Genomic DNA, 27482 nt, shown 5'->3' with positions numbered 1-27482 from the left:
TCTTTCCGATGATTCCAGGCCATGGTGGCGGGGGGGGGGGGGGAGGTGCTGTTGAGGTGGGTGCACCTGTCTGTGTTCACAGATCCGTGTGAGGAGAGACTGAGGTTAGAGGAGGAACGGGGCCGTTTGAATCTGGCGCATGGTCCAAGCACATTTTGCCTTGCAGTGTTCATGTGGCCTCAAACGTGATTTACAGATGAAAACAAACATTTCAGCTAAGAGCATCTGTTAATTTCCAGATCCCTTGGGAGAATGACACCAGTTTTAGTTCTGTGTGAGAGGATGCAGTTGGTACCCATCCCTCTTCGTGGTTCGTAGTTCAGTTTCCACGACCACATTATTAAAAGCAAAACGAGAATCCTTTCTGGGATATTAAGATTGCCTGCTTCTGTCTTTCTTGCTCAGATTTTTCACTGCCAAAGTTACACAATTTCGGAAAACCAAACGCCCGTCCAGGTGTTATTCACGTTCCGCCAGCATGTGCGTGGGGCGGAATGTCACATCTGGATCCGGCCGAGGGTAGCTGTTGGGCAGTCACGGCTGTGGATGGATGGGTGTTCCGGCGTTTGGGCTGATGGTGGTCTCGTAAACACGCCACCTCCTGGAGGTGAGAGGGCTGTTTAGCGAAATGAAATACTGCTCTGTCACAACTGCTGGACTCACAATTCAATCACGGGGAATTCTTCCCCAGCGCTGTCACTGGAATCATTACATTCAGAATTAAACATGGTGTAGCAAGGCAGCCGACAAGACCCCGAGGTGCTATTGATGCGGCCGGTCTCACATTAATAATCGGCTTTTCCGTACAGGGCATGTGCAGAGGGCTGCAAATCTGGCTTCTTTTTTCTCCCTTTGGTGTGAAAGCCACCCCTCCCTGCTCCTGCTTTGCCTCCACACTGGTCTGGTGCCACCAGCCTGAGCGGGGGACAGAGTTCCTTCCACGTCTCCCTTCTCCCTCCAGTCACTGACCTCGTCCTAGAAACCGTCCCAACCCATTGCAGCCCAGACCCTCCCGGGAGGCTCCTTTCTGCCGGGTCTTCTTTCTCACCCCAGTGATGAAGCCCCTGGATTCCTACCCCCATGGCACACATCCCGCAGCCACGGCAATGCCTCCCTGATGGTCCTTCTGCCCCCAGCCCTCCAGACCCCCCACCTCCATTCTTCTCCGGGCTCCTTTCATCTTCGTCATCCCTCCAGCATCCTCCCTCCAGCATCCTCCATGGCGACGTATGACGCGGGGGAGGTAGAGCGGGCTTCCCAGCGCCGAGGCTCCGGTCCAGGCCCCATTTCCGCCTCCGCCTCGTTACCCGGATGCCTGGTGTGTGATGACTTGGTGGAACCTCACTCTGTCATCTGTAAAAATTCCCCCTCAGGGACCCCAGGAAGTAAAACGTCATTCCCCCTCACTTTATTTCCATCTGTCTTTGCGAACTGCCTTGGCCGCGCTGAGCAAGTTTGACAGTCGTAACGCTGACCGTTTTCGCTGTGTCTGGTGGCATCCGCAGAAGGTACGACCTCCTTCCGATGTCTTCCACGCCCTCTGAGCCAGGGAGGAGTTTCACGGAACCAAATGTTGACCTAAGAGCCGTGTCCATGTTTGTTATTAGCTTGGTGACCTGTTTCTCTTCGAAGGAGAAACTGGGTGATGGTATTTTCTTCTTAGGCCCCAGGCTTGGACACTGAGTATCTATAATAAATCGCCCCTTAAATAAATAAGATGTAAAATCCTCTAAGGCAGAGGTTGGCAGACTTTTCCGGGAAGGGCCAGGTAGTACATATTTCCGGCATTGCAGCCCATATGGTCCCTGGCACAGCTACTCAACCTGCCCTTGGAGCATAATAATGCGTAATTAGATGAGTGTGTTCTAAAAGAACTCTATTTACACAAACACGCAGCAAGCTGCATTTGGCCCCAGGGACCCTAAAGTTTGCCACCTCCTCCTCGAAGGCGTGAATGGAGATGACAGAGGTGGTGGTGAGTCAGAAAATCCGATGATATTAGTGAGGGGCGAGTTTTAGATGATTCTTCTGAGATAGTTCTGGACGCATTAAGGTTTTTGGTTAATAATGAAGGCCATCACTTTTGGGGGGCAGGGGCAGGGGCCGGGGAGCAGAGGCTGTACACGTTTTCCTGACAGAAGTAGCAGCTCAGTTCATTTGAATGTGGAATAAACTGGCCTTGGTAAGTAGATCTAGACTGGCTATTAGTGAGCCCATCCTGGCTTCCGGCTCCTGGAGCAGAGGAATCAGAAATCCTTAGAGGAGTGAGAAAAGTCTGAGAAAGTGGCAAAGTAACAATAATTGCCATTTATCAAGCTGCCCTCCCCGTCCCAAACCAGGACTCTGTTATCCCCGTTTTATAGAACACATGGGGTTTTAGGAGTTCCTGTTGTGGCTCAGCGACAACGAATCTGACTAGTATCCGCAAGGACTCAGTTTCCATCCCTGGCTTCGCTCGGTGGGTTGAGGGTCTGCCGTTGCTGCTCGCTGTGGTGTAGGTCACAGATGCTTCTTGGATCCCATGATTCTGTGGCTGTGGTGGAGGCTGGTAGCTAGAGCTCCGATTTGACCCCCAGCCTGGGAACTTGCATAGTCCGTGGGCACAGCCCTAAAAAAGCAAAAAAGTTTTTTTTAAATACATGAAGTTTTAGGTGAGAGAGGTTGCGTGCTTCTCCAGGATCACACAGCAGGTGTCCGAGCCACCAAAGTGCTCTCCCATTGGCCGTAGGACTTCCCGCAACAAAGGCGAGCCGCTCTCCCTGCGCACCCACGTCCTTCAGGCTTAAACCCAGATGGGGGCAAAATCCTCTTCCTTCCCAGCAGCTGTATGTCTGAAACACAACCACGTCTCCTGAGTCACCTCCTACTGTGAGGGAGGCATAAAGCTTTCATTCCATCACACAGTCTATTTTCTCCCCATTTCCGGAACCGCGCAGAGGCGAGGACATGGAAGTTCAGACAAGAAATTCGCCCAGGGTAGCACCCAGGGTTAATGGCAGAGTCAGAATTTCATCACGGGAGTTCCCTTGGTGGCTCAGTGGGTTACGAACCTGACTCGTATCCAGGATGATCTGGGTTGAATCCCTGACCTCACTCAGTGGGTTAAAGATCGGGCATTGCCGCAGGCTGTGGCTTAGGTCACAGATGTGGCTCGGAGCCTGTGTTGCTGTGGCTGTGGTGTAGACCAGCAGCTGCAGCTCCGATCCGACCCCTAGCCTGGGAACTTCCAAGTGCTGCAGGTGTGGCCCTAAAAAGACGAAAAATAAAAAAGGAATTTCATCACCGTTTTCACCAACCCCAAAGCATTTTCTGCGTATACAGCTGCCCTAGCACCTAGAGGTTAAACTCCCCAGCTCTTTTTATTTTTTTATTTTTTTTTTTACATTTTATTTATTTATTTATTTATTTGGCCGCATCCACAGCATGCAGAAGCCCCCAGGTCAGAGGATTGAACCCATGCCACGGCAGTGACAGTGCTGGGTCCTTCACGGCTAGGCAAGCTGGGAAGTCCCACCCCGCTCTTAGGCGAGACTGACTGGGTTCCATTCTCTGCCCACTCTTCATTAATTGCATCACCCTGCGCAAATTGCTCAGACATCTCGCGTCTTAGTTTCCTAATTGGTCAAATTAGGATGATGGTAATGATTTCCCTCTCACGGTTGTTGTAAGGAATAAAGCGGTAACAGGTACATCATACCCAGCCTAGGCGTGGCTTTTCCCAAAGCTGTAAACTCTAGGAGCACAGGAGTCTGCTTTGTTTGCTGTTGTGTCTCTAGCACTTAGAATAATGCCTAGCACATAGCAGGCAATATTGCCGCACAAAGAAAAAAGGTTCAGACAAACTAACTAGTCTTTAGCTTGAGTCGTGACTGGGTTCAAAGCCAGCATGAATAAACGTGCCTCTCCTTTTTACTTTACCTTTTTTTTTTTTTTTTTTGGTCTAATTTGAATTTGCTGGGTAAAATTTCTTATGTCTCTGAGATCATGACTTGTGTCATAGTGGAAACTAGTGATCGGCTTCGTTATTCCCAGGAGGTTCAGACTACACGTCTTCAGATACACTCTCCTAATTCTTGTTTGTTTTGTTTTGTTTTGTCTTTTTAGGGCTGCACCCATGGCATGTGGAGGTTCCCGGGATAGGGGTTGAATCAGAGCTACAGCTGCCGGCCTACACCTCAGGCACAGCAATGCAGGATCCTTAACTCTCTGAGGGAGGCCAGAGATCGAACCCACATCCTCATGGATCCTAGTCAGGTTCCTTAACCACTGAGCCACGACGGGAACTCCTCACTCTCCTAATTCTTTGCTTATTCCTCAAGGATCCTGCTTATGGAAGTCATTTAAAAATTCCTTTCATCCTTAAAAAAAAGTCTAAGTCTGTCATTATCACATAGATTTTTATCTCTGAAAGCTTAGTTTTGCCAAACGGGTAAAATACAGTACTGTGTACTCCAAATCCACATTAGTATTTGGTGGCAACAGCTGCCAGGAGTCACTGCAATTAATGACTTCTGGTCCCATTTAGCTGGCAAGATTGCTTTTTTATTTATTTATTTTTTTTAATGTTTGGTTCCACACATGGCACTTGGAAGTTCCAGGACCAAGGATTGAACCAGAACCATTGCAGACCATAGGCCATGGGAGAAGGCCATGGCAAGACTGCTTTTGAAGTCTACACTGATGGGGGCTCCAGAGAGCAATGGCGCTTGCAGAGAAAGGGCCACCCCTTCCCCCCGTTTGCACATGTCCAGAGAGGAGCAAGTATGGGAAGGCTAGGGTAGATGGTGTGGTTGGTGCCTTTTCAACAAACAGCTCTTGCAGGCGGATTTACGTTCAGGCTCCCCTAAGGCTGAGCCCCCATGTAGTCCCAGGAATACCACCCAGACACTGTCACACCTCGGCCGAAAACCATCTTCAGGTTTTATTGGAGTTATGATAATATTCATTCTGAGTCTTGATAAACCGATGCCCTTAATAATAGCAAAGCCCTGGAGTCTTACTTTCTCCCCGACTTGCATGATATCAATTTATTTTTTGGCCACGCCCATGGCATGCAGATGTTCCCGGGCCAGGGGTTGAACCTCTGCCACAGCAGTGACCCAAGCCACAGTAGTGACAGTGCCAGGTCCTTAACCCACTGAGCCACCAGGGAGCTCTGAACTTCATTTTCATTAAGAGTAAGCATCTCACAGAAGTACATAGTGACGACTTATGCAGTTGCCTCCTTAGATGCTCCGTCTTCAACATCAAACCTGCCAAAGGGTCCTCTAAAAACCTCCGCAGTTGGGGAGATCAAAAAGAAGAACTGTTTCTATTCATTTTCACATAGAATCCGCTACGTGGTTTGTGTAAAAACAATTGAAGTGAGTACGTTTTATTCTTAACGTTTCTTTTGCTTACAGTCAAAATGATTTGCAGACGTATTAGTCTGACTTGTCATTTTCTTCAAGAACTGAATGTCTAATACATTTGGGGAAAGTTTGTAAGTGAAAGATTTGCTCCAGTTTAAAAGATCTATGCATTTGACTATTCTGTAAACCAAACTCCATACTGAACTGTAAGCGAAAGAGTTAAAGAATGCTGTGAAGTTGACCTTCAATACACAGCAAAGACTGATTTTTCAGGAACCCATTGGTAAAATATAGTGTGTTGAGGTCAATATCATGAAATAATAATTTGGTCCAAAATGGCAGCAATAATGAGAAGTAAGATTTAACCTGAGAGTTATACATAAAGTGTGAATAGCCTGGACATATGGTAAAATGCCCCGATGTTTAATTTGCTATTGAAATAGCAGCTAAAAATGAGTTATGCATGAGAAATTGTGTGTAAAGCATCTTAACACGTATTATTTTATTTCACCATTGGGTATTACTGTTCTCATTTACTGATGAAGAAAGAGAGAGGAAAATAGAGATTTATTAGAGTCAAACCTCTGGTAGTTGGCCAGAGGTTGCAGTGTTAACAGAGTGGCAGGGCCAATATTCAAACCTAGAAAATTTGCCTCTGCAGCCTGAATTCTTGCCCAGGACATAACCTGCATTACCAGTGAGATTGGTAATAAGCCCATTTCGGTTAAATACGAAAATACGTATGGACCACCTATAAGTGTAATTCTACTATAGGTACTATAACAAACAAAAAAATTGTATTCAGAATAAACAGAAACATTTGCCTTAGGCCCCCAAGAAAGCAATTTTAGAGGGCAGGATGTCGGGAACCAAAGCCTTCGCGTTACCCTCTAAGCTCTGTTTTTGGTTTTGCCTCCGAGCTGAGTATTTCTATATCTTATTTGAATGTATTGACTAACCACCCCACAAAAATCTCTGTAAGTGCTGCTGCTTTTTTTTTTTTTCACATCTAGTCAGTTCTCATGTTCAAAGACAAGAAGAAAACTGACTCCCATCATGCAGCAAGTTGGTAGCAAGAGTGAAATTCAAACCAAGCCTTAGGATTTCAAGTCTAATGAGTGACTTCCCATTTCTAGCCATAGAGATGGCAGTGTGAGCGCAAAAATGGTTGGGGTTGGTAGATGCAAACTACTGTTTGGAATGGGTAAGCAGTGAGGTCCTGCTGTACAGCACAGGGACCCCTATCCAGCCTCTTGGGATGGAGCAGGATGGAAGGTAATAGAAGGAAGGGAATGCCTCGCCACGTGTGACTGGGTCACTCTGCTGTGGAGCAGAGATTGTCACAACGCTGTACGTCAACTACGCGCTTCATAGAAGAATTTTTAGAACATGGTTTGGGCCGTCTCCTCCCAGCGCGTTTCCTCTCTCTTCCCGCAGGGCGCTACCCCCAGGAGAACAAAGGAACCTACATCCCAGTGCCCATCGTCTCCGAGCTGCAGAGAGGCAAGTGGGGGGCCAAGGTCATCACGACGGAGGACAGGTCGGTGCGGCTGTCCGTCCAGCCCTCGCCAGACTGCATCGTGGGCAAGTTCCGCATGTACGTTGCCGTCTGGACCCCGTACGGCGTGATCCGCACCAGCCGGAACCCCGAAACAGACACGTACATCCTCTTCAACCCTTGGTGTGAAGGTGAGGGCCGGGCAGGCACGCGCGCAGGGACAACGGAGTGCACCTCTCTCTTTTTTCAAAGCGTCCTCCACTCTGAGCGTCACTCCCTGTGACTTAGGTTGGTGTTTCCATGGACTAGTTTCTCTGGGTGCTCGAGTGCCGTTAGGTGGCAGAATTCCTTCCCAGTCCCTGATAGACAAAGTCCTATCAACTGGGTCTCAATTCTTCCGCGTCTTCCATCGGTTACGAACTAACAGTGTATGGGTTTCTGAGGCCTCTCTTTTGGGTTGGATAGAAGATTGATGCTAGAAGACGTGTCCCTTGCCTGCCTGCACTGCTGTCCGTGACTGATACCTAACAAGACACAAACTTTGTCCTCAGGGTAGGTGCGGACATAACCTGTGTATATGACGTTCACGCTGCTTTGCATTTATTGCAGGTGACATAACTGAGAATTCCCTAACGCCGCACAGTCGGTTAACTGCATAGTGCCATGTTGGTGGCATCACCTCTGTGTTTGCTCTGCCAACAAAATTTATTTCTTTCTTTAACGTGACTTCTCAAAACTATCAGGATGCAGACAGTGTGGTCTCCCCACCCATTCTGATTGGTCTGGGCTGCAACCGGGGCTTTAGGGATTTCAAAAGCTCTGTGGGTGATTTTTTTAAATGCAATTTTTATTTTATTTTTTTATTCACGTACCATTGACTTACAGGGTTGTGCCAATTGCTGCTGTACAGGGAAGTGACCTAGGCATACGTAGATATACATTCTTTTTTTCATATTATCTCCCATCATGTTCCAGCCCAAGAGACTGGATATAGTTTCCCTGTGCTGTACAGTAGGACCTCAGGGCTTATCCATGGCTTCTGGAAGATACGTGGAGAGTCACTGACTTAGGGAGATCCTCGAGTGAGTGGGATGCAGGGAACGGGTGAAAAGCCCTTGACGGGTGGGCCTGTCCATCCCCCGCTGTGCTGGGCGCCAAGGAGGTTGTGAAGGAAGGGCGGGTTTTCTGGACTCAGCGGCAGGAGCAGGAAATTGTTCCCATCGTGTGACTCGCTTTTCCTCAGTCAGGCGTCAAGCAAAGTCGTCTGCTGAGAACCAAGAGCAAGGAGGGAGCATGGGAAGCCAGCTTGCTGGCCGAGTGTCCGCCGCCTTCCCGAGGGCCCTTCAGGCTCGCTCTGCATTCGCAGGCCATTTATCCCCCCTCATCTCGGAGTCAGAGTCGGAGTTGGAGTCGGAGTCAGACTCGGCAGGGGGATGGGGAGGGGACATGGGGGAATGATTGGCCGGCTTCTTCACTGAACGCTGCTTAACCAGGCTTCAGACCCGTTCCAGGAGGGGGCCCTTCTCTGGGTCTTAGAGAGACAGCTGGACCCACCGAGGCAGCAGGACTGAGTTGGGCGTTTATTGCAAAGTCATCTTATTTTTCCGACCACTCAGGACCTGTGAGGCGTTGACGGTACATCCCTGCAGAAATGCCAGCTGTCCCAGTCTGGAGGATCAGCCCTGGTGCCCGAGAGGGAAACATTTCAGCGTCCCATCCTGTGCTTAGGACTCAGGGCAGGATTCGATTGCTCTGTTGGATCACGGGGCTTCGAGCATTTTCACACAGTTTGTCTTTTCTTAACCCCTTGTTTTCCACTTCATCTCCCATGGCTGATTTTCCCTTGTCTCGGCACCTAACACAGTGCCTGGTATGGGCTTAAATATTTATTCAACATTTGCCACGTTGATTTCCTGATTCCAAAAACATGCTTTTCAAGTTCTCTGCCCCCTCTCGTCACAGCAAAGTTGTAACGTTACCGCACACCTTACCGTCCTGAGAAAAGTCAAAGTCAAGGTGGATGGTGTGTGGGGGACGTGGGTTGTGGGTACCTGTGTGTGTCGATTTCTCTCTCTCAGCATCTGACACGAAATTAGCATCGGGTATTTCTAACTTTTCATTCAATGGGAGATTCGCTTTTTCCTTTAAAGAAAGAAATCAATTAAATTTAGTGCAAAGGAACCAGTAAGTTTCCAATGTCTGGATGCTTTTAGGAGATAGTCATTACATATGACCAAGCTGCGGTTTATTATGACATCCGTCCTTGTACTGTTTGCTGTGTGATTAGACACGGTCTTTGAGACCCTTCCGTAGAGAAGAAGGGAGGAATATGCCAGCCTGCTATTCCCGGGGGAACAGGGACCCCTTTCTCTTGGGGACCTTTGAACCCAGACCAGAATGTACATCCTCAGGCTGGAGCATTCATCCATCCATCAATCCACAGATATTCAGAGTATGTCACCAGCCCAGCGCTCATGACGACACAGTCACCCCCGGCTAGAGCACCAGGATGATTTCTTCATTCACACATTTTGAGCGTCGATGCTGAAGCCCTGGGAATACGGTCGTGAAAAAGACCGTCTTTGTCCTCAAAGAGCATCTGGCAAGGGTTTCACAGATGAGCTACTAATAAACATGAGTCACGACGCTGAAATCACTAAAGTCAGTCATGGCACAGCCGGAACATCTAGCGGGGGCACCTGGCCTAGTGGGGGAGGTGGGAAGGGCAGGTTGGTGGGTTCCCTTTGTAAAGAACAGTCAGTCAGAGAGCTGGCGAACTGAATTTTCATGAGGTTTGACGAAAGCTTATGGGGAGATTTTAAGCCCTTTATTTATTCAAACCGCCTATCGAATGGCATAGCATATATCACTCCTGCAAGTGTCTAAATCGTTAGAGTCTCATTCATCCTTCTTGTACCAAGTGAGCCTTATTCACTGTGACACGCAGTCAGAAGGGAGCCAGAGAGCTCACAGTAAACACAGTTTTCAGTGGCATCTAGAGGAGCCCAGATTCAAGATCCAAAGCTGTTTCTGGAACGGGGTTAGAAGGTCTAATCCAGAATTCATCTGCCGGTTCGTGGCATTTATCTTTCCTTATGCGGGTGGTGGTGTCTGTCTTCCAAGGATGCTCAAAGCCCATGTCTTCCTGCGTCCGGTGTTTCCGGAAGCGGACGCCTGCTCTCATTCAGCCTAACATGGTGCCAGGCCCAGAGTGAAGGCTCATGAATGTTTGCGGATTGAACGGATAAGCAGCACTTCGAGAGGCAGGGAGAGGATTATTAGCCTCATAATTAAAGAGGGGGGGAAAAAAAAAAAACAGATCCCGTGGGATTACATACAGTTTTCAAGGTCATATAGAAAATCAGGAAACAAGCTGGGGCTACAACCTGGATAGCCTGATGTAGTCTGGGTTAGCTTTTTTTTTTCCTTTTTAGGGCCGTACCTGAAGCATATGGAAGTTCCTGGTCTAGGGGTCGCATTGGAGCTGCAGCTGTTGGCCAGAGCCATAGCCACAGCCACAGCAACTCAAGATCCAAGCTGCATCTGCAGCCTGCATCACACAGCTCACAACAATGCCAGATCCTTAACCCACTGAGCGAGGCCAGGGATGGAGCCCGCATCCTCATGGACAGTTGTCAGGTCCTTAATCTACTGAGCCACATTGGGAACTCCGTACATGCTTTCATTTTCAGAAGCAGAGCCATGGGTGTCCTGTATTGTGTAATAAGAGAAATAGGACGTGGGTGCCAGCTGGGGAAGTTTCTACAATGTTCTAATCATCACTGGAAAGCCCTGCCGTTAAACATAAATAAATAAATAAATAAAAACCAGGTTGCTATAGCTGAAAGATCAAACAAGTTTTCTCTGCAAAAAAAGAAAAAAATTAAGCATCCCAACAAGGGCAGTTTCCCTTTGAGGATTTGCGCTAAGTAAAGAATATCTGCCATTTTCTTTGTAGAATTGCTTCATGAATAATAGTCTCTCTTCTGAAGATGTTTAGGCACAGTAAAAAAAAGTCCTGAGCCAGCAAAACTGGTGAAATAGCACAAATCAAATAAACTTCCCAAGCTGGCCTGAGCCGTGATATAATGCAGCACATTTTTGCAGGGAATGAACAGAGACCCAATTGTTGAGGAATTGCTTGCCTGTGTTTCATGGGTTCCTTCCATCCCTGAGTTCACAGGTGCAGAGGCAGGCCTCTCAAGAGGCTGTAGTAAACCATTTTGGCTGCAGCAGCGAGCCAAGCCACAGCAGTGACAATGCCAGGTCCTTAACCCACTGAGCCACCAGGGAACTCCATAATTTATAAATAAACGAGATGCATATTGTGAAGACGCAGGCTGAAAAAGTTTCACAGATGCGTGGCCAGAGGGCTGGAGATGACTCTCTCCCAGCAATACCAGCAAAGATGGCACACACCCTTTTCCCACATTCCTGGCAACATAGCAACACACAGTGTCATGTTTATACCTGTGCCTCGTGTATTATTTTACTGTGCTTGTGTGGGTCCTGGCTTTGCATTAAATATTATGTCAGTTCAGGATAGACTGACCAGAGAAAATACACAGGAACACTTCACACATTCATGGTATGAGACCAATGAATTCATGAGAAATTTGTTTTTTAAGGGTAGCAAATGTGATGACTTGTAGAATAATGTGGACTAGGTGAATGAGATATTGCCTAGGAGAGGCCCTAGGGTATTGGGTTTTTTTGTTTGTTTGTTTGTTTGTTTGTTTGTTTGTTTTTGCATTTAGGGCCACACCCATGGCATATGGAGGTTCCCAGGCTAGGGGTCAAATCAGAGCTGTAGCCACCAGCCTACGCCACAGCCACAGCAACGCCAGATCTGAACTGCGTCTGTGACCTACACCACAGCTCACAGCAACACCAGATCCTTAACCCACTGAGCAAGGCCAGGGATCGAACCTGCAACCTCATGGTTCCTAGTTGGATTTGTTTCCGCTGTGCCACGACAGGAACTCCCAGAGAGGCCCTAGCTTTAAATGAATATTTAGGAATGATCTGCCGTGTGTACGCAGCAAGTTTAAGCAAAGAAGATATATATCTACCTGTCGGTTATAGTTTATATATAAATAAGTGCTTTTAGAGTTTGTGGGAGAAAAAACTGTATTCTTAAATAGGTAATATTTCTGAAACAATTTTTTTCTTTTAACAGTCTCACCTGCAGCATGTGGAAATCCCAGGCTGGGGGTCTAACCAGAGCTGCAGCTGCCAGTCCTCACCGCAGCTACAGCAGCTCCAGATCCGAGCCGCATCTTCGATCTGTGCCGCAGCTTGCGGCATCACCAGATCCTTAACCCACCGAGCGAGGCCAGAGATCGAACCTGCATCCTCGTGGACACTATGTTAGGTTCTTAATCTGCTGAGCCACAATGGGAACTCCTAAAAATATTTTAATCACAGATAAATTTTGGTTTGTTTTTGAAAATAAAATTTTATTGGAAGTCATATACACACACCCATTTTGGGAAGACAGTGACTCTGGGCCCTTCCAGAAAGAAAGAAAAAAAAAAAAGCACAGACTCTGGAAATGCTTTCCTTAGTATTCACCAGTGGTTCCCAGGGCCATAGATGGAACAAGTTGCCTGCACACAGCCTGCTCAGGCCGGCGCCCCTTCTGATCTACTTGGTGATGGAAAAACAGCATGATGACCCCAACCTGGAGTCCCCCCTGCTCTGCAGAAAAGCCACTCCCTAAAGGCTGATGACACTCGCCAGCTTTAGCGGTGCTCAGCTTTTACTCTAAAGGGAGCCAAGTAAGAGGTACCCCGAGTCCCTCAATCAAAAGTCCTCCCCTCCCTAAAAAGGTGAGACGCTGAGCCTTTTTGAAGGGGCCAACCCATCATTTCCTCTGAAGGGTCAGAAACTGAACCAAACTCTGATTTCAGCTGTTTGGCAGGCTCTCTGGAGACAAAATACATGCCAGCTCGCATTCCTAGCTCCACAGTTTTCTTTGATCCCTTTGCTGGGCTCGACTTTAATGACCTTGGAAATGGCACTGGCTTTAACTTGAAAACAGCATGTAAAGAGGCAAGAGGAAATATTCAGCCCGGGTAGTGATGAATAACCCTCCTTCTCCCTGAGAGCCGCTGCAGATACTAAAATCAATAGGCACAGCGTTTATTTTTACATGTTTGGTATAAAGTCTTACTTTCTCTGGCTGGGGAGGCAAGCAGTCATTGCCGGGGGTGCCAGAAATCAGCCCATAAGTGACTCCCAACATTTCTCAGCCCACGATTTTCCTTTTTTAACTACCCCACTCCTCCCGCCAGAGGAATCGGGGAATAAACGAGGCCATTCTTCTTTATGCCTGGCCTTGGGTCAGTCACCCTGGGAGCCTGGCCGAGGCGCTGGGGGACGTGGACGGGGTGTTAGTCCGTCCTCGCCAGTGGCGCCCTCTGGACTCTGTTTTCCTCCAGAGTCTGATCACCGTGGCGCTTGTTTGCCAGAGGTCACTTAGGACCAAGACTTTGTCAGCAGGTCGGTGGTGCTGCCATTCCGGCTCTGGGAGCTTTCTGGACCTCGCTGCCCCTGTCAGCTCTCTCATGATTGAGAAGCGTCATCCCCAGACTTACTGACAAGCATTCACACACAGGCGCGCGCGCGCGCGCACACACACACACACACACACACACACACACGCACATATGCACACACACAGGTACACACGCACGCACACGTGTGCACATGCAAACACACATGCACATACCCATAGACATGCAAATACACATAGGCACACACACATATGCACACACACACAAACACATGCACACGTGTGCACATGAAAACACACACGCACACCCACAGATATGCAAATACACAGGTACACACACGCACACATGCACACATGCACACACACAGGTGCACACGTGCATATGCAAACACACAGAGACATACACGCACACACCCACAGACATGCAAATACATACACACAGATACACACACCCGCAAACATGCAAATACACACAGAGGCACACACACAAACACACATGCATATCCTCCGTTTTGTAACAGTTCAGACTGTTGGATTTCTAGACCACTGAGTTCTTTCTCAGCTTGTTTTCCCTTTTAAATAGTATATCAGTGTCCTCTGTTGTACTGAGTGGAGCCCCAGTTCCTGCCCACCCCTGCATTTAGAAAAACCCCACTCTACCTCTCAAACCAACAAAATGTTTAAAAAACAAACATTTAAGTAATAAGCAAAAAAACCAACAACACAAATCTCAAGAGGCAAATGGTATAGTTTTCCTGTTCTTGTCAGCCTCTCAGAGTTTTTTGGAGTTTCCATGGAGATGTACTTTTTTTTTTTTAATCCCAGCTTTGGACAACTGTATTTTCAAGTGACAGATCTGAATACAAACAGGGGAAAGAAGCCTTGCTTTTCTACCCTCAATCTTCTTTTAAAACCATAAACAAATTTAAAATTTAAATCAAGGCTCCCCATTTGATTTCCTCGCCCGGTTGCGGATTCATGATCATGCCGCCCGTTTGGAGGTGAGATTTAATTCAGCAGCAGGAAGGAGAAGGGGAGCTACAGAGCTCCTCCCTGTCCTCCGTTTGCCGCCTAAATGTATGCCTTTCCTCAGTAATGACCCAAAGCCCCAAAGGAAGACCTTCTTTTCCTTGATGCCCGCTCTCCGGCTCCAAGCTCCAGACATCCATCCCCAGCTGTCATTCCTGCGCGAGACTTTGACCGTGCCACGTGCCCAGGCTGCATGCTGGCGACACAGCAATCTGATCGGACTCACAGTCTTAGTCTGCCTGGGGACAGCTTCGTGCTCAGATGCTGGCTTTACTTTTCAGCACCACGGCCTTGGAAGAGATACCATACTTCTCTCTTCCCGCTTCCCCATCCATAAAATCGGGAAAATGCAGTGCCTTCCTCTTAGAGACGTCATGTGTTTTAATGAAGTCATTCATTTTCATACCACACTTAGAAAGTTCCTGGCAGGGAGTAAATACTAAGCACGTGCTTGTTCAGTTGGCAGTTCGTCACACACTGGCGGGTATGGAATATCTATTTATTTGTTTGTTTGTTTTGAGTTTTAGGGCCACACCCGTGGCATATGGAGGTTCCCAGGCTAGGGGTCAAATCAGAGCTGCAGCCACTGGCCTGCACCACAGCCACAGCAAGGCCAGATCCGAGCTGCGGCTGCGACCTACACCACAGCTCATGGCAACGCCGGATCCTTAACCCACAGAGTGAGCCGGGGATTGAACTCTCATCCTCGTGGATACTAGTCAGGTTCATTACTGCTGAGCCACGGCAGGAACTCCAGTATCGAATATATAAGTTAAAATACTTAGACACACAAGGGTACCTATTAAATTTCCTTTTAAACCTCTGCAGTCCTTGAAAAGCATTGAAAAAAAATAAAATTGTTTTAAATGACTTTCTGCTCTCATTTCCACTTCTGTGAGCTAGTTTTCCTTTTACCGGCTTCTGTGCATTTCATGGCTTCTTATCGATTTATTGGAATTCTTTACATAGAAACAAAATGAACTAACATTTTCTCTTGGTGCAAATCATTGTCTAGTACATTAGATACTTTAAGTTTTAGTGTAGCTGAAGTTCAAATTTTACGTTGTGACGGACCCTGTGATGAACCCCCATCAGAACCAAAATGGACCGTTTCCAAGGCTGCAAGTTGACCCGAGTATAACTTAGACCTGTGTGGTCCTGCCTGTGTGAACGATGCTTTTGCCGCTTTGATACCTGGCCTGAGAATAATTTCTAGACAGATTACAGGGCAAGGCAGATGCAGAGCGAGGCTTTCCCTGAGATTATAGCCACGGGGAAGAACAGTCCTTGCCCTGGAGGAAGATGACCACAGAGGCTGGTTGGGCACACACGTGCCAACTCAGGCACAAGGATTGCTCCTTCAAGAGACAAAGCCCAGCCTTCCTCCTCTTCCCAGTGATGGACTAACAAACTAGGCATGACCCAGGGTGTTCCAGCCTCTTCTAATGTTTGAAAGTCATTTTCAATTCTGTTCACATTAAGAGTCCGGAGATTATTTTGTTGATCTGTGTTGCACATTTGTATCTGCATGACAGCATTCTGATTCTGAAACCACTGCTGCACCAGAAGCCTAAACCGTTTAATGAGACGTGTCCATTTACTTGTGCCGCTTGGAACTGAAAACGTCAAGCGGTTGTCAGCATTTTGCTGACAAATGTCATCGTTTCCAGGCTGATCTTGGCCACAATTATGTTCACCATTTGCTAAAATTACGTGCTGTGCAATGAGCTATCTGTTAGTGAAACAGAAGACTGTTGCCCATCTAGTTGAGTAATGGCAGTTCGGGACACGCGAGTGTGTAAGAACCTTCTGGTTTGTCGTAGTCATCACATTCAACCCCCCCTGCAGAGGATGCTGTGTACCTGGATAACGACAAAGAAAGAGAAGAGTATGTCCTGAATGACATCGGGGTGATTTTTTATGGTGAATTCAACGACATCAAGAGCAGAAGCTGGAGCTATGGTCAGGTGAGCCACTTAAAACGTGTCACCGTCACAGACATTCTTACTGAATATTTTCTGTCTCGTGTATCGCTGCAGGGGTCTGAGGTGTCGATATTAAGCAAGCACAGTTTCCTGCTTTGCAGGATCTGAGACTCTAAGATAGCCTGGGAGTAGAGACTTAGAAAGGCACCTGCATAATTTACCAGCTGAAATCACATCTCTTCTTTTCGGGTGTTACAATGTTATGGAAATGTGAGTTTGTGTGGATGGCTTGGCATTCCACTGAGAAATGCTTTGGCAGCTTAGAGCAGGAAAATCTAGTGAGCTCAGACTTTGCTCTTCATTCTGGAATGGACTCAAGGTTTTCTTTTCTTATAAGGAAAGGTGTTTTGATAATGATGGAAAGGATACAGCCAAGCAAGTGCCCACTCAAAGAAATCACTTGTTTGAAGTGTTAGCAAAAGAGTTACTAATTAGAAAAGATGCTGCCATTTAGTTCAAAGGAAGCAGACTGGACTTTCACCTCAAGACTTTTTTTTTTCTTTTTTGTCTTTTTAGGGCCATACCCTCAGCATATGGAAGTTCCCAGGCTAGGGGTCAAATTGGAGCTGCAGCTGCCAGCCACAGCCACAGCAACACAGGATCCAAGCCACGCCTGCAACCTACACCACTGTTCATGGCAACACCAGATCCTTCATCCACTGAACAAGGCCAGGGATCGAACCCACCACCTCAAGGATACTGGTCGGGTTCCTTACCGCTGAGCCACAATGGGACTCCTCACTTCAAGATATTTTATCAGCTGCAGCCTCAAATTACTGTCTGGGTATAAAGAAGCTAATGGTAGGAGTTCCCAGTTGGGCTCCAGCAAGTTAAGAACCCGACTAGTATCCATGAGGATGTGGGTTCAATCCCTGGCCTCACTCAATGGGTTAAGGATCCAACATTGCCACAAGTTGCAGCATAGATCACAGTGCGGCTTAGATCTGGTGTTGCTGTGACTGTGACCTAGGCCCGCAGCTGCAGCTCTGATTCAACCCCTAGCCCAGCAACTTCCACGTGCTTCGGGCATGGCAAAAAAAAAAAAGGATGTCTCCTCCCTTCCACCTTAGTATTTCAATGCTACAGATAGTGGGTGAGTACCATAGAGGAAAGACACATTTCTAAACACGAGGTTGTGTTTTCATTTTATTTTTTGGCAGAGAAAATAAGTCGTATTGCAGAGCGGATACTAAGTCATATCTCATTGTTTTTCCCCCAAACAGTTTGAGGAGGGCATCCTTGACGCTTGCCTGTACATGATGGACAGAGCAAAGATGGACCTTTCTGGCAGAGGGAATCCCATCAAAGTCAGCCGTGTCGGGTCTGCTATGGTAAGAACAACTGCCGAGGACTTAAATCGATTACTCGCCTCATTTACCTTGGTATCGAGGTCAGTTCATTCAGAGCTGCTGAAATGGCAACTTAAACTTTTATTTGAAAGAGTCTATAACTCCCTGAACTTGTTATGTGCCATCAAACAAAAGTCCCAGTTCAGCACCGTTTGTTCCTTGGCTTCAGACAAATGCTGATGGATGACACGAGAATAAAGACCACTTATTCTTAAGAATCTCTTGTCTAGGAACTGAGGAGTGGCCATGGCAGAAATGTTAGCAGCTGTGATCAATCAGTCAATCAAACAAACATCAGGGAGGACCAAAAAAAAAAAAAAAAAAAAAAAAGTGCAAGACACATCCTGTCTACATTTTCACACCCATAGTCCAAGTAAAGAAATAAATGACTAATCATAGCTTCTGTTATATTGATACCTCACCCCAGGGCTTTATAGTTTAAGGAAGGGGTATTGAGGAGTTCCTGAAAATAAGAACCTGACTAGTACCCATGAAGGTGTGGGTTCGATCCCTGGCCTTACTCAGTGGGTTAAGGATCCGGCGTGGCTGTGGCTGTGGCGTAGGTAGGCCTGCCGGTGCAGCTCCAGTTTGACCCCTAGCCTTAGGAACTTCCATATGCTGCAGGTGCAGCCCTAAAAAAGCAAAAAAAACGGGGGGGGTATTGATTCTTCCCAATAATCACATGAGATAAATGGAAAGGGGTAGCATCACTCTGCTGTTTTATAAGTCCTGAAACCCTGTGATGACAGTTTGTTGGGGACAAAGCATCAGCTGGAACCCAGGTCCACTGACTCTGAATCTAGACTTTTCTTCTTTTAACCTTCCATGCTGGTCTGTGCAGGGGATGCTGAAACAGCTTCGAGAATGCACAGATCCTGCAGTGGGACAGCTTCCTGAGAGAGGAGACACAGTTCTCCTGAGCGAGAAGGTCGGGGTGAGGTGAGGGCGGCGGGTAAGCCGGTTGCCAGGTCCTGCACAGCCCTGGACTCTGCTGACACGCGGAGCGCACAGACCCTGCCCGTGGTGCATGAAAGCATATCAGATCTGCTTTATGAGCAAAACAGGACTAAAAAAATGTCAAGCTAGGTGCTATTTCATTCAAAGACTGAGCAAAAAATTGTCCTTTTGTTACCAATTTTCTTAAGTCTTACGAAAAATCTCTCTGCAAGAATATCTTCGAGTTTAATTTGAATTAAATAAAATCAAATATTGTTTATAGACAAACGTTAGACTGAGAATGATGGGAAATGTAATTTCTGTTTAAATCCAGAACAAAGATCGTTTTATTAAGAACTAAGGCTACATGTAAATTTAAGAAAAGTAGAATCTTAAAGAAGGTAAAAAATAACATGGGGGAGTTTCCTGGTGGCTCAGTGGGCTAAATAAAGTTCCAGAGTTGTCACTGCTGTGGTGCGGTTCAATCCCTGGCCCAGGAATGTCCACATGCCCTGGACATGACCCGAAAAATGCCCTGACGTCTAAGGGTAGTTTTGTTGTCTCTTGTTATTTATGTTGTGGAGTGAAAAGACAGAATTCTAAAGAATTTGGCAATTTCTTTTTTTTATGATTTTTGTTTTTTCCATTATAGCTGGTTTACAGTGTTCTGTCAATTTTCTACTGTACAGCAAGGTGACCCAGTCACACATACATGTATACATTCTTTTTCTCACATTATCACGCTCCATCATAAGTGACTAGATACAGTTCCCAGTGCTACACAGCAGGATCTCATTGCCCATCCATTCCCAAGGCAATAGTTTGCATCTATCAACCCCAGACTCCCCATCTATCCCACTCCTTCCCCCTCCCCCTTGGCAACCACAAGGCTGTTCTCCAAGTCCATGATTTTCCTTTCTGTGCGAAGGTTCATTTGTGCCGTATATTAGATTCCAGATAAGTGATATCATATGGTATTTGTCTTTTCTCTTTCTGACTTACTTCACTTAGGATGAGAGTCTCTAGTTCCATCCAGGTTGCCGCATATGGCATTATTTTGTTCTTTTCTGTGGCTGAGTAGTATTCCATTGTGTATATATACACCACATCTTCTAATCCAGTCCTCTGTCCATGGACATTTGGGTTGTTTCCATGTCTTGGCGATTGTGAATAGAGCTGCAGTGAACATGCGGGTACATGTGTCTTTTTTCAAGAAAGTTTTGTCTGGATATGTGCCCAAGGTGGGATTCCTGGGTCATATAGTAATTCTATATTTAGTTTTCTGAGGTACCCCCATACTGTTCTCCATAGCAGTCGTAGCAGCTTACATTCCCACCAACAGTGCAGGAGGGTTCCCTTTTCTCCACACCCCCTCCAGCATTTGTTATTTGTGGACTTATTAATGATGGCCATTCTGACTGGTGTGAGGTGGTACATCATAGTAGTTTTGATTTGCATTTCTCTAGTAATCAGTGATGTGGAGCATTTTTTCATGTGCTTGTTGGCCATCTGTACATCTCCTTTGGAGAAATGTCTATTTAAGTCCTTTCCCATCTTTCAGATTGGGTTGTTGGTTTTTTTGCTGTTGAATTGTACATTATTTATATTTTAGAGATTAAGCCCTTGTCACTTGTATCATTCGAAACTATTTTCTCCCATGCTGTAAGTCGTCTTTTGGCTTTGGTTTTGTTCTTTATGGTTTCCTTGCTGTGCAAAAGTGTGTCAGTTTGATTAGGTCCCATTGGTTTATTTTTGCTTTTATTTCTGTTGCCTTGGGAGACTGACCTGAGAAAACATTTGTAAGGTTGATGTCAGAGAATGTTTTGCCTATGTTTTCTTCTAGGATTTGATGGTGTCTTGTCTTATGTTTAAATCTTTAAGCTTTTTGAGTTTATTTTTGTGCGTGTTTTGAGGGTCTGTTCCAGTTTCATTGATTTACATAGGGCTGTCTAGTTTTCCCAGCACCACTTTCTGAAAAGACTATCTTTTTCCTGTTTTATATTCTTGACTCCTTTGTCGAAGATTAATTGACCATAGGTGTCTGGGTTTATTTCTGGTTCTCTATTTTGTTCCACTGGTCTGTATGTCTGTTTTGGTACCAGTACCACACTGTCTTGATGACTGCGGCTTTGTAATATTGCCTGAAGTCTGGGAGAGTTATGCCTCCTGCTTGGTGTTTGTTCCTCAGAATTGCTTTGGCAATCCTGGGTCCTTTATGTTTCCATATAAATTTTTGGATTGTTTGTTCTAGTTCTGTGAAAAATGTCATGGGTAATTTGATAGGGATTGCACTGAATCTGTAGATTGCTTTGGGTAATATGGCCATTTTTACAATATTAATTTTTCCAACCCAGAAGCACGGGATATCTTTCCATTTCTTTGAATCCTCTTTAATTTCCTTGATTAATGTTTTATAGTTCTCAGCATATAAGTCTTTCACCTCCTTGGTCAGGTTTATTCCCAAGTATTTGACTTTTTGGGGTGTGATTTTAAAAGGGAATTTTGTATTCCTTTTCTTTTTTCTTTCTTTTTTTTTTTTTTTTTTTTTCTTTTTATCTTTTGTTGTTGTTGTTGTTGCTATTTCTTGGGCCGCTCCCACGGCATATGGAGGTTCCCAGGCTAGGGGTTGAATCGGAGCTGTAGCCACCGGCCTACACCAGAGCCACAGCAACACGGGATCCAAGCCGCATCTGCAACCTACACCACAGCTCACGCAACGCCGGATCGTTAACCCAATGAGCAAGGGCAGGGACCGAACCCGCAACCTCATGGTTCCCAGTCGGATTCGTTAACCACTGCGCCACGACGGGAACTCCTGTATTCCTTTTCCAATATTTCATTGTTAGTATACAGAAATGTGACCAATTTCTGAATGTTAATCTTGTATCCTGCTATTTTGCTGAATTCATTGATTAGTTTGAGTAGTTTTCATGTGGATTCGTTAGAGTTTTCTATATATAGTATCATGTCATCTGCATACAGTGACAGTTTTACCTCTTCTTTTCAATTTGTATACCTTTTATTTCTTTTTTTTTCTATCAAACTCTGCTCCCTTTATTTTGAAACTCTTTTTTTATATATAATGATTTTTACTTTTTTCCATTATGGCAATGCAAATCAAAACCACCACGAGATACCACCTCACACCAGTCAGAATGGCCATCATTCATAAGTCCACAAATAACAAATGCTGGAGGGGGTGTGGAGAAAAGGGAACCCTCCTGCACTGTTGGTGGGAATGTAAGCTGCTACGACTGCTATGGAGAACAGTACAGAGATACCTCAGAAAACTAAATATAGAATTACTATATGACCCAGGAGTCCCACTCTTGGGCACATATCCAGACAAAACTTTCTTGAAAAAAGACACATGCACCCGCATGTTCACTGCAGCTCTGTTCACAATCGCCAAGACATGGAAACAACCCAAATGTCCATGGACAGAGGATTGGGTTAGGATACATTCTGTTTTTTTTGTTTGTCTGATTGCTGTGGCTGGGATTTCCAATACTGTGTTGAATAACAGTGGTGGGAGTGGGCATCCTTGTCTTGTTCCAGATTTGAGTGGGAAGGCTTTCAGCTTTTCTCCATTGAGGATTATATTTGCTGTGGGTTTGTTGTAAATGGCTTTTATTATGTTGAGGTATGTTCTCTCTGTACCCACTTTGGTAAGAGTTTTTATCATGAATGGATGTTGGACTTTGTCAGATGCTTTTTCTGCATCTATTGAGATGATCATATGATTTTTGACTTTTCTTTTGTCAATGTGGTGTGTGACATTGATTGATTTGTGTATGTTGAACCATCTTTGTGAACCTGGGATGAATCCCACTTGGTTATGGTGTATGATCTTTTTATATGTTGCTGGATTCGGTTGGTTAAATTTGTGTTGAGAATTTTTGCACCTATATTCATCAAAGATATTGGCCTATAATTTTCTTTTTTTAGTAGTATCTTTGTCTGGTTTTGGTATTAGGGTGATGGTGGCTTCATAGAATGTCTTTGGGAGTGTTCCTTCTTCTTCGACCATTTGGAAAAGTTTAAGAAGAGTGGGTCTAAGTTCCTCTTTGAATGTTTGGTAGAATTCACCTGTGAAGCCATCTGGTCCTGGAATTTTGTTTGTAGGGAGTGTTTTTATTACATATTCAATTTCATTTCTAGTGATTGGTCTGTTCAGTTCATCTATTTCTTCTTGATTGAGTTTTGGCAGGCTGTAAGTCTCTAGAAATTGTCCATTTCTTCTAGATTGTCAAATATGTTGGCATATAATTGTTCATAGTATTCTCTTATGGTTTTTTGTATTTCTGTAGTATCTGTTGTGATTTATCCTTTTTCATTTCTTATTTTGTTTATTTGAGTTTTTTCTTTCATCTTCTCGGTGAGGCTGGCCAGAGGTTTGTCAATTTTGTTTACCTTTTCAAAGAACCAGCTCTTGGTTTTATTGATTGGTGATTTTTTTTTTTTTTTTTTTTTTTTTTTTTGTCTTTTGTCCTTTTAGGGCCGCACCAGCAGTATATGGAGGTTCCCAGGCTAGGGGTCTAATCAGAGCTATAGCCGCCGGCCTACGCCACAGCCACAGCAACGCCAGATCCGAGCTGTGTCTTCGACCTACACCACAGCTCAGGGCAACGCCGGATCCTTCACCCACTGAGCAAGGCCAGGGATCGAACCCGCAATCTCGTGGTTCCTAGTCGGAGTCGTTAGCCACTGTGCCACGACGGGAACGCCTATTGGTGATTTCTTCATAACTGCCTACAGCATACATTCGACCTGCAGTCAATCACTGTTTCTCCTGTTTCACAAACAAGTTTTCCCCTTTCTTCTCCTTTGAAGTCATCACGACAGGTTTTCGGTGAGAGGGGAAGCAGTGGTTGGATGTAAATGAATTCCTTCTTGAGCAATCTGAAATGGCAGGCTCCTCAGCCCAAGCTTACTCACATGCTGTGTGTATTTCTCCTAATCTAGAAATCACTGCCTAACCCAAGCCGAAGCAAGAGCAAGGCAAACATGAAGCAGCTAACCCAGTACTTTCTGTAGCGGCAGCTGCCCAAGTGGAATATCACTAAGCACATAATCCAAATGCAAATTGCCTTGAAATTTTATTAATCATAAAAAGCCTATGAAGTTCTAATTTTGAAAATCTATAACCCACTTATGAGATTCAGAACTGGACAGAATCTGTTTGGGTGCTGGTTTGCTTTGGTTATATTTTGGGAGGGGGGGAGGCCTTGGGTGTTAGGGGCGAGGCCCCCACCCTGGGAAATAATCTGTTTCCACTGACACCGCTGTTCACAAACACAAAATCCGGGTTGGATAGTTTTCAAAATCTTTTTACATCTGTTATCGCCTCAACCTTAGAAAGGCTCTGTGAATCTTTCCGAAATCCACGCGGTTATAATGATTCTAGAAATTAAAATGTTGAGCCTCCCAAAATCAATTAAAATGATGAAACTTTATCCAAAAATCAGTTGTTTTCTGGTTATTCGGGGAGTTCCTCTCCTGTTCACAGATTCTAGAAATCCATCATGAAACTGCTGAGTAAAGGTAAGCAAAGACAGAAACAAAACGAAACAGAAAACCCCTCCAATTTCTCAATGAAAGATTTGCCCTACAGTGTGAGAAGATGCAAGCCGTTACATGTAGAATGGACAAGCAGTGAGGTCCTACTGTACAGCACAGGGAGCTCTGTCCAGTCACTTGTGATAGACCATGATGGGAGCTAGTATGAGATAAAGAATATATCTCTCATGAGTGGGTCACCTTGCTGTACAGCAGAAATTAACACAACATTGTCCGTCAACCATACTTTCATTAAATTTTTTTTTAAATAGAGAAGATGTATTTGGAGAGCTCAGAAAGATGTTCTGAAGTTGCTGGAGCCTAGCCTATATCCTGGTTCCAAGCAGATGGGCCTGCGTGTTTTCTAGGGGGCTCATGCGGACTTCTGGAAGAACAGAGGGAGCTGGACAGTCGTTTTAGGAGTGCTTCTGAGTCATCTCCCAGCCTGGTCACGGAGGCAGGAAATGCCTTTCTTGGGATACAAATGCTGGAAGAGGATACCTTGCACATCGCAACCTGCAGATTCTCTGGAAGGGGTGACACACTGACTCCAGTTCATGCCAAGACGAAAGGGATGGAAAGCAGACATTTCCTGGGCTCAGTTACTGCCTGGAAGGAGGAGGGATGAGCCACCTGGCCCTGGCTGGGCACCTGCAGAGGGCAGAGTGGGGGCAGGAGGCAAGCGCAGAAGACAGGGGTCCCAAAGGCCGATGTACTTCCTGCAGTCACAGGGAAGCCCAGCACGGAGGATTGATTGGCAAGGAATTTGCAGGAAGTGGGTGGGTGCTCGATGCTAGATGGGCACAGACAATGGTAATAAATAACATCTAGCATCGAGCACCCGCCTACTAACTGGCGAACTTTCTAACGATGATGACAGTAGTGTGGCTTTACAGTCCCAGGGAAAAGTATTGCCCAGAGTTTACCACCCTGGGCAGGTCTTCGGAGGATACTTAGCAGCATACTTGGCTTCTACCCCAGAGATGCCAGTCACACCTTCCCCCACCAGCTGTGCCAACCAAGAAGGTCTTCAGATATTTCCAACTATCCCCTAGGGGTCAGGTCACCCCAGCGAGGACCACGGCACTAAATCCGTTTGTGGCTCAGTTCCTCTGCCCGTGCAATGGACATACCCACTCTTCTGGTTTGCGGGGAGAAGCTGCCTCCTTTCCTGTCTTCAAAACCTGCTGCTTTTCATTCTTCTATGGAAGAGAAAGTGGAAGGAGCAGCATGGGGGCTGGCCCTGGCCCAGGTCACATCAGACCCCTCCGTTCTGACTCTTCAGGTGACCAGGACAAAAGGCTCACGCTCTCCAGCCCCCACGTCATCGTTAGAAGGAAACTTCGTCTCTGTACTCAGATCACCTTGGCTATTCCTGGCGGCAGCAAGAATACCCTTTTCTTCTTCAAAACAGTATTCTTATTTCTCCTATTTTTTCCCTTTATAAATCCAGTATCTTATTTAGTTCTTATTTGGAGTTGCCATTACTTCACTTTGATGTGACATCAGCCAAGTTTATGACAATCTGGACAGCCTTGGGCTGTTGGATTTTCCCAGGAGAAAGAAAGTCTGAAGCGCCTGTAATCTCATTGTCTGGGGATTGGTCCTGAGATGCTGTAACCTTATATAAGCAAACTTTCATTTAGGCTTTTCTAAATATTGAGTGGTGCATTCTACCAAAGCTATACTGCAGATTGATTTAAGAGAGAGACTTTTTTTAAAAAGAGGAAAGTTAAGAAGAGGAGGAAACTTTCCCAGAGTTATACTTCCTCCTTTCAATTACGTTGCCTGATTGCTCTTTGCTTTCCACCTCCTGTCCGATGTGACAAGTCCCCACGAGGACCGTTGCCAGGAAATGTGCCAGGAGACTTTTAGAAGGATGCTTTGTGCCATCTGAAAACTTATTTCACTCAACAGGGCACCAACAAAGCTTTCCATCACTGGCCCTGAATTGTTGTGAAGAAACCAGGCATGAACTCTGAGCCCCATCAGACTGTCAAAACAGGTGTGCTGTGCCTGGGACAAAAACAGCTGGGTCCCAGGGGAAGGAGAGACGGTGACGACAACCTGGCCTTTGCCACTGAGTGGCCCCTGGTCCCTGCCTGTGTCTGCCCCATGACTGATTGGATCTGCCAGGAACTCTGGGCAGAGAAGTTCTCCAGGGAGACGAGCTGCCGCAGCGGCCGCGTTCCTGCAAATACCGCTTGTTTGTTCACTGTGGAAGCTCTGACATCCCGCCGCCTCGGTGCAGGTGCACTCGTTCGGGTTGAGGCTGATTAATAGGAGATCTGTGCCGTGATGCCCGCAGCGCCAGCATGTGCGATCTGGGACTCTCCAGGGGTCTGCCCGGTCTTTACCACGGTGGTGCAGGAATGAGGCCACTCAAGGTCACACAGCAAATAAGTGACAGAGCTGAAGTCAGAGACCATCCTTGCTCTCAGTCATATTACCTTAGAGGGCCTCCACCAACACGTTAGTGCCCATAATAATAACACAGCGACTACAGCAAGTGAAGTGGGTATCTCCTGGAAAACCGAGACCCGAGGGAGTGGGCTCCAGAACAGATGAGTTTTGAAACACTGAAGAAAGGATCTAAATAGCCAGAGGCACTGGGTCCCTGGGGAAAGGTTCCCCAAGAGGATCAGGTGTCACACGTGATTTGGTGATTGTCCGATGGTTGTGGCGGTGGTGACAGTTATGGTGGCGCTGACGGTAATGGTGATGGTGAAATGGTTTAATGGTGGTATTGGTGATGGTGCCGGTGGTGTGGCTTGGCGGTATTGGTGATGGTGCCGGTGGTGTGGTTTGGCGGTATTGGTGATGGTGCCGGTGGTGTGGCTTGGCGGTATTGGTGATGGTGCCGGTGGTGTGGCTTGGCGGTATTGGTGATGGTGCCGGTGGTGTGGCTTGGCGGTATTGGTGATGGTGTCGGTGGTGTGGTTTGGCGGTATTGGTGATGGTGCCGGTGGTGTGGCTTGGCGGTATTGGTGATGGTGCCGGTGGTGTGGCTTGGCGGTATTGGTGATGGTGCCGGTGGTGTGGCTTGGCGGTATTGGTGATGGTGCCGGTGGTGTGGTTTGGCGGTATTGGTGATGGGGCCGGTGGTGTGGTTTGGCGGTATTGGTGATGGGGCCGGTGGTGTGGTTTGGCGGTATTGGTGATGGTGCCGGTGGTGTGGTTTGGCGGTATTGGTGATGGTGCCGGTGGTGTGGCTTGGCGGTATTGGTGATGGTGCCGGTGGTGTGGTTTGGCGGTATT

General features: G+C 46.4%; 1 protein-coding gene and 1 non-coding gene across 4 annotated transcripts in view; both read left to right on the top strand.

The window, feature by feature from the left end:
• F13A1 (coagulation factor XIII A chain) overlaps positions 1–27482 on the top strand; it is a 149783-nt gene that overhangs the window by 40590 nt on the left and 81711 nt on the right. For all 3 annotated transcript variants that reach the window (XR_014809479.1, XM_001927630.8, XM_084967225.1), the window contains 3 exons: positions 6789–7040; positions 16244–16362; positions 17604–17711. Coding sequence is in view for 2 of the 3 variants with exons in the window: in XM_001927630.8 (XP_001927665.3) it covers positions 6789–7040; positions 16244–16362; positions 17604–17711 (479 nt within the window). In the remaining variant the exon portion in view is untranslated. The remainder of the gene's footprint in view (positions 1–6788; positions 7041–16243; positions 16363–17603; positions 17712–27482) is intronic.
• On the top strand, positions 24994–25081 carry MIR9841 (microRNA mir-9841). Its single transcript, NR_128528.1, has one exon. It is a non-coding gene; the product is annotated as a microRNA mir-9841 (primary transcript).

This window comes from Sus scrofa, chromosome 7 (genome assembly GCF_054392235.1).
Source record: "Sus scrofa isolate SSC_HxYL_T2T_F1_AM1 chromosome 7, Sscrofa_HxYL_maternal_Yorkshire_Landrace_v2.0, whole genome shotgun sequence".
NCBI lineage: Eukaryota > Metazoa > Chordata > Mammalia > Artiodactyla > Suidae > Sus > Sus scrofa.
Note: the sequence above shows the minus strand (reverse complement) of the source record. Positions and strands in the feature narration are given on the sequence as shown.